Source organism: Vicia villosa, linkage group LG5, assembly GCF_029867415.1.
Source record: "Vicia villosa cultivar HV-30 ecotype Madison, WI linkage group LG5, Vvil1.0, whole genome shotgun sequence".
Lineage (NCBI taxonomy): Eukaryota > Viridiplantae > Streptophyta > Magnoliopsida > Fabales > Fabaceae > Vicia > Vicia villosa.
This window is the reverse complement of record NC_081184.1, coordinates 136,301,418-136,308,291: the sequence shown is the minus strand read 5'-3', so window position 1 is coordinate 136,308,291 and position 6,874 is coordinate 136,301,418. Positions and strand designations below refer to the sequence as shown.

Here is a 6,874-nt window from a genome sequence, read left to right as displayed (position 1 = left end):
TTTTTGAGTTGGGTAGATAAGAATTCACCCTAACATAAACTCCCCGAGTATATTTATTCGTTTATCTCCTTACCATTGCATTTATTTTCATCAAGTTTGTTTCATTTCAATTTAAAAAAGAGGAAAGTTTTTAAACGCACAATTTAAATCTTGTCATATGTGCCTTCACAAATTTCCGTTTAATGATAATGAAATTATTATTTTATCGCTTATAAATTAAAGTAATTTTCATATGAATATTTATATTAATTAAAATCGATCCCACTAATTTCTCATTATAATTTAGTTGTTTCATTGTGAAATATTTTATGTGGAATTTTAAATTCGAACTTAGTTACAACATTTCTTATTTTCCGCAAATATTTATTTAAGTATATATTGATCATTAGTAAAAAAAAATTGACCCCAATAATCAAAATGCATGCGTGGTTCTAATCTAGCATTACTCCCTCAGTCCCTCCGTTAAAAAAGGTTGTCATGTAAGACTTTTGCACATCGATTAAAGAATGCGATAATATTGTTATAAATCATTATACTTTATTACATTCACCTTATTAATGTGTTGGAAGTAATATAAAATGACACAATTAAATAAAACAATTATTTCTACATTGAAAAATAAAAATAACATCCTTTATTTTTCAAATATTTTTTCCTAAAACGCCCATTATCATAGTTATCGTGAAGCAGAGAGAGTATAGGAAAAGAAAGGTTACACATTTCCGACCAATCAAGATTTTATGGTAGCAAGATCCAAGCTATATCTATATGTACTGTGTAGCATAACATTCGATTTTTTCATATTTTGTTGGAGTTAGTTGGGTCATAGATGCAAAATTGAAGATGGATCATTGATGAACATTTCTAACACACTTTGGCTTAGGTGCAAAGTTTGCAACACACTTAACCAAACCAAATGGTCACATAAATGAAAAGCCGTGTTCTGCAACCTAACTTTACTTTTTTCCATCCATTACCAGAAACAGTTTTCAAATGATTAATACATAAACCAATTTAAGATCAACATCTAAACTCAGCAATTAGTTAACAACATCTTTTGGTTCTCAATATCCTAAGCTATTACAACAAACACAAGTACAATAACAACAACAAACATTCTCTTATGCTACCTCAAGCTAGCATCACTGTTAGCATACATCACAATTTTCAAGTCAACACTGCAGCACACCCTGCAGACAATAATACTAAGTTATCAAAGATGTCTATTCTCATCTATCAACTATTCCAGTTCGAAAACTCGCAGATTCATTTTTTTAAAAGGTGCACTAGAATACTCTATCGATTACCATGTTTCGCACAGGATGAAGATTGCTTACTTTGGTACAATAACTTTCTACACCCTTGCTCCTGAGTGAATGCTTTGGATTGAAATCCTCTTCAACATGTCTTGTGAAGGAGGAAGGTCCGGGATTTATCGGTAAAGTGACAGCAGATGGTTCCGCCTGTTTATTTGCAATGGGAGCACCCTCGGTTAATGAAAAACCAAACACTCTGCAGCTACTTTTACATGTGGAAACCATCTCTTGACCGCCTATCTGTAGTGAAATCGAATCATGTGAACGTGTAGCAAATGAGTTTGAGTCTTCAGAAGCATGATATGATCCTCTTTGGCAGAGTTTATCTTCCATAGCCGGATTTATTTTGTTATTGTAATCCAAGTTTGAAACTGGATTGGCACCTTGCTGGTGGTGGTACATTAACGCGGATGAATGAAAATGCGAGTTGTTATTCGTTTGAGAATACCATCCATTTCTGGATCTCGGCACATCAAAAAGTCCAAAGCCACCATTTCTAGAAGCCTTGTCAACAACAGACAAGGCTCTTCCATATGGTTGGCTAGGAAGTATTTCTTGACCTTGCAAGACCTTCTGGAATCGGAACGATTCGCCAAAGCCATTGCAGGAAACATCAGAATTCATTTGTGGGATTCCGATGCTATTTCCTGTTGATGCAATCCCGGGATAGGTTGAACCGGGATAGCACCTTCGTAATTCAGATAACTGGTGGTGACTCCGAGCACTAATACTGTCGAAAATAGTATCAGCACCTAACATTTCTTGACCTTGCAAGACCTTTTGGAACCGCAGCGATTCCCTAAAGTCTGATGTTCCAATTCCATCTGTCGTGAAAACGGAGCAGTCCATCAATGATGTTGCATGAGGTAGAACAAATCAAATTAAAAACAAAACAAATAATAGAAATTTACCGGGAACTGGAAATTCTAGCTTTGTTGAAGGTAATCCAATCTTAGTCCTCTTCAAACTAGCTGACATTGCGCTATTGGTGGTGGAAGCTGAGCCAGAGGGCTCAATCTCCCATGGCGAAATCCTGTTAAGCCTAGAAGCTTCCAAGTCATCCCACCTTACCTATAATTGCAATCAATTTAAGTTGTTCTAAAAATGAGGAAACATAACTCGTCATAACTATAAATGATGAATGATGTGAAGTTAAAAAATTCGCTGCAAAATACCATTAAGCATTTCCATTTCGATCCAGGCCATCTAACAGGATCCACATCAGAAATTCCAATAACTAATCCTGTGATTCTGCATAAAAGAAATATGATTAGGATTTTCTTTAATCGGATTATCAACATGTAGAAAGCGCATATAATCATGAACAAACCTTCGCTCTGCAGTATCTTCTGATTCAAAACGCATCCTGAACCTCATTCCAACTGAGTAAGAATAATCGCGGCTCTTCAAGAATTTGTGGATAGGTACTATAAACTCAGATGAACCAACCCTACAATGAAAGAGTAAAGTATAGAAAAGATTGATTAGATCTCAAGCATAACGCTCCTCAAATTGTAGATAGAAACGAACAATTTCCATCTCATGAACTACTAAAGGTGAACGGCGAGAAAAATACCTCGGATTATAGTGAACACTAAAGGCACATCTAGTAGATAAAGCCTTAACTACATCTGTAAGGCTTCCAAGATTCAATTGCTGGCCAGAAAGGGATGAAAAGTTACCGCAGTTTTTCAATTGAGCTGCCCTACGGATTCCCAGTCTCAACTCCCCATCCTCACCCCTGCCATTTGTCAATGTTGAGATATTGTCATATTTGTTTAGATTCTATTCCCTAATCTTAGATAGCAGAAAGTAAGTGTAGGCGAAAAATATAAAATGCCGATCCAGTACTTGTTATACAATGTAACATTTCGAAAGAATCTAGGTCATCTTACCTGAGGAAAAGAACAGCATCTCCAGATACAAGTTTCTTCTTGTTAACAAATGCACTCCATCCAGTTGTAAGCAAATGCCTTCGTGGCTGCCCTGTATTCATTCGAAACAAAATACAAACACAAACAATCAATTGGCATTCTACCCGATATGTTCCTGTCGTTATAAACATGAGAAATGAATTAAAAACCTCTGTAGATATGTCGAAACTTCCACTCCTGGCCGTGCAAATCCTTTGCCACAAGCTCTTGCGAAGGTCTTTGTTGCGAGTAATCCTAAATAGGAAGCGGACATAAATTCAAAATGCTTTGGAAGAAATAATTTAAGAAATTGGATACCAGTTTTGATGAAGGAAAACTATCAAAATTGGACAAGAGTGACTCATTTCAAAGCATCTATAAGAGCAATCTAGAAGAACAAATAGGAATGCATCGACATTCAAAGTAAGTACCAAGGGAGGAAAGCAATCTTCAGCTGCTCGACGAGGCACAGAAAATCCACCATGAGTGCTAGTATCAGAAGCAGTAAGAGTCTTGCAAAACATATGAGGTGTTGTTGACTTCATAACAGCATCAGTATCCTCTCCACCATCAGCATCAACTTCTCCTCCTCTCAACTTTTGCTGCATTTGCTACAAAAATCAACCAAGTTCATTTAAAATCACCTAACAAAGTCACTTCATTTAATACCAACATAGCTCTCTAGTATTCTAAATGAACAAAGACAAAGAACAAGCCTATATCTACTTTGCACTTAGAGGAACATGACACTTAGCTTAATCAAGCAATTTCATTAAAATCATCTCAATTTGTCAAATTCTTCATAGACCCCTAAAAGCTTTCAAGATTCTAAGTTCAAATTTTTTTCCATTTTCTGAACTCTTGCCAAAAAAACATAAATAAGCCTCACCTCATTTTCAGGAACCAACAACACCTGACAAAACACCTCATCGTTCCTTTCCTCAGCCTGCACAAAAGAAGAACAAAAAAAACACAAACACGTTCCATCAATTATCTCACCAAGCAAACAAAACCCACAAAGAAACCAAATTTAAGAAGAAAAAGTAAAAAAAAAAAAAAACAGAAAATAGAATAATGAGCCATGACCCGACCAGTTACAGACAGCATTCGATTTGTACGCTGAAAAGAAGGGAACAACAACAACAGAGAAAAACTCACATGAAGCTTAACATCAACAACCCGACAGAACACATGAGAAGGTATATGTATATTCTCAGAGAAAGACAGCGAAAAATCATGAACATGTTCCAAATGTCCTTGAGGGAAGTAAACAACAACACTCCCTTTCTTCGGCAAAGAGATCATAGGACCAGCACAAGCATGCCACAGCTCCAAACAAACAGAACCAAGGCTTGTATTTGACGATGAACCAGAAGAAGGTGCTTCATCTTCCTCAGTAGTGTTGAGATCAATCAAACCCATGTTGAGAAGATGAAGATGAAGATAAGAGAAAAAGGAAAGTGTTTGTAGTTATTGGTATAGAAGAAGATGAAAGAGAGTGATATATGATATATCATGTTATTTAGACAGAGAGCGTGAAGAAGAGCTTTGGCATTGGCGAAAGAACCTGACTGACCCAATAATACTCCAAAAAGAAAGAGAAAGAAAGATAGTCTCTTTCTCTTCTCCCACTACAAAAAAACTCACTCACTCACTCACCTTTCACTCTCTGCCAATTTTTCCTTTTGTTTCTTTTTTGGGTTCTTTCCTTTTACTTTCTTTTTCTCATTGAGTGAATGGGCTTTTGGGTAGGCATCAAATCCAGCTTTCATTAGGATATATGTATAATAATAATAAAAATGAGTTTTTTATGTAACTTTTCAAGTGGCTATTAATGCTAATTATTGTTGGTATTATTACTTGTGTTTACTCTTTTGCTGTGTATGCTTAAGGTGCAGCAGTGTTGCAGAGACTGCAATGCTGAAGACTGTTTGGGTGTGATGTGTGGTGTGGCAGACAAGGAAAGAGAGAGAAGAGAACAACAAAAACTGTACAGTAGTAAGAGTGAGTCACTTTTTGTTTGTCAAGGTTATTTTTTGGTGTACGGGTTCCCTGTATTTCCGGGGGTTGTCTATTCTGTCCCTTTCTATTTGGCCAAATCTCACACCTATCCTTCTTCTTAATCAAAGTTCATTAAGGTTGATCCAAAATCTAACTGGATAGATGATGTTCCCTACTTAAACATGGTTTGCAACTGAATTTAGGAAATACAAAGGAGGGGAAACCAAGTTTTAAAATTGGTAGATTTTCAAGAGAGGCTTCATTTACTTTACACTTATCTATTTAATGACTTGAGGGATCCAGACGAATTATTTTATAATTATATGGGCGGGGGGGGGGAGCAGTGCCCTTAAAAGATTTAAGCAGTTGAAAATCTCTCATAGAAGAGTTGGTTGTCAACTTGGAAGACTTCTCAGATAGATAGTGAAACATTAAAGCTGGTGAAAGTAATGGTTAATTTCTAATGAGCGCATTTGCTATATGACCTCTTATGATTTCTACAGTACAAAATAATGTTGTGTGTGATTACAATTGAAGACAGAGTCTCTAGTTTACCTTAAGGGGGCAAGAAGACCTCTAACTTTTAAGGAGTCTATTAATGAGACTAAAAAAATCAAAGTATTTAAAGCCGAGCTCAACCTATTCCAAATTAAAATAACAAAAGAACATTAAAAAATAAGATAGATGAAAATTCCGGCTGAGTTTTCATATAGGCTACATGTGAATGCGAGATTATAAACTATAGCTTTTAAGCTCTCATATATTAGTACCTTATTATGAATCAGTCGCCAAACCATAAGAGATTTTGATTGAGGAATATTGTAGTGATATATATGTGGGGTCCCTTAAATGGGGTGGCATATGTACATCGTCGGGTGCCCGCCCCATGACGTGTCGCCCGAGGTATAAACCTCACGTGGCAAGAGGCTCACCCTAAGGGGAAAGCATGAATAATAATGATTATCCTAAACTTAAACTACATGTGTGAAGTCATGCCCATGACTCTCTAGGCAATAGATGGTCAACAACTCCCTGGTCAATAGGAAGCACTTGTTACTTCTTACGAGTCCCTGAAACCCTAGGCTCATAGGTCTCTTTAAATGCCTTAACTCGGGTGTTGAGAAAGACAGATCGTAATACACACGATATACCCCTAAAGCTATAGAGCTTCTCACCTCACGTGAGCTTTCTCTCTCATCGCTATAAACACCATCAAACACGGTCTTTCACCACCGTGAGCAACCCTTAATCCACAAAAAAATACTAAGACCTCTCGCTACCCCTACCAACATAAGAGTGCCACATATTATGTAATTTTTGACAGTATCGTGACGCCCATCATGGAGCCCCGATAAAACTAACATAGGTCACAACTTTTGTTACCATCACCATTTTGATACTCACTGAAACCTCCACTTTTACACTTAGTTATTCCCATTCGTGGTTGATAGGAGAACATAATCTCCAGTGCTAGAGGATATCAGAGGTAATAGTGATTTCAATGCCCTGGTGGAGATGCGCGCTGCCAAAATAAACTCTTGGAGGAGAGTGTCCATAATATCCAACAACTCCATCATGAGGCTACTCCCATAAAGGAGATGGAGGTGCTGGACCTTTAGCCACTTTTAGACGAAATATGGGAAG

The 6,874-nt window shown here is 36.9% G+C and overlaps 1 protein-coding gene across 5 annotated transcripts; it reads right to left on the bottom strand.

Annotated features, from left to right (window-relative positions):
• Positions 1–1,028: 1,028 nt before the first annotated feature.
• On the bottom strand, positions 1,029–5,305 carry LOC131602649 (auxin response factor 3-like). 5 transcript variants are annotated; one of them, XM_058874817.1, is made up of 11 exons: positions 4,388–5,304; positions 4,119–4,175; positions 3,661–3,840; positions 3,400–3,484; positions 3,212–3,302; positions 2,893–3,057; positions 2,647–2,766; positions 2,492–2,567; positions 2,228–2,387; positions 1,338–2,140; positions 1,029–1,190 (listed from the first exon to the last, which is right to left on the bottom strand). In XM_058874817.1, the coding sequence occupies exons 1-11, from the start codon at positions 4,649–4,651 to the stop codon at positions 1,173–1,175; spliced, it is 2,019 nt and encodes a 672-aa protein (XP_058730800.1). In that variant the 5' UTR covers positions 4,652–5,304; the 3' UTR covers positions 1,029–1,172. The 5 variants fall into 5 exon arrangements, with proteins under 5 accessions (XP_058730800.1, XP_058730799.1, XP_058730798.1 ...); XM_058874816.1 differs by having other exon boundaries at positions 1,029–2,140; positions 3,661–3,831; positions 4,388–5,305; XM_058874815.1 differs by having other exon boundaries at positions 1,029–2,140; positions 4,388–5,301.
• Between the last annotated feature and the right edge of the window lie 1,569 nt (positions 5,306–6,874).

Excerpts from the sequence above, each read along its gene's own strand:
- LOC131602649 (XM_058874815.1), bottom strand. The coding sequence starts at position 4,651 with ATGGGTTTGATTGATCTCAACACTACTGAGGAAGATGAAGCACCTTCT. Across the intron at positions 3,303-3,399 it reads GTTTCGACATATCTACAGAG|GGCAGCCACGAAGGCATTTG; the intron begins GTTTTTAATTCA and ends GAATGAATACAG. Across the intron at positions 3,058-3,211 it reads GATGCTGTTCTTTTCCTCAG|GGGTGAGGATGGGGAGTTGA; the intron begins GTAAGATGACCT and ends GACAAATGGCAG.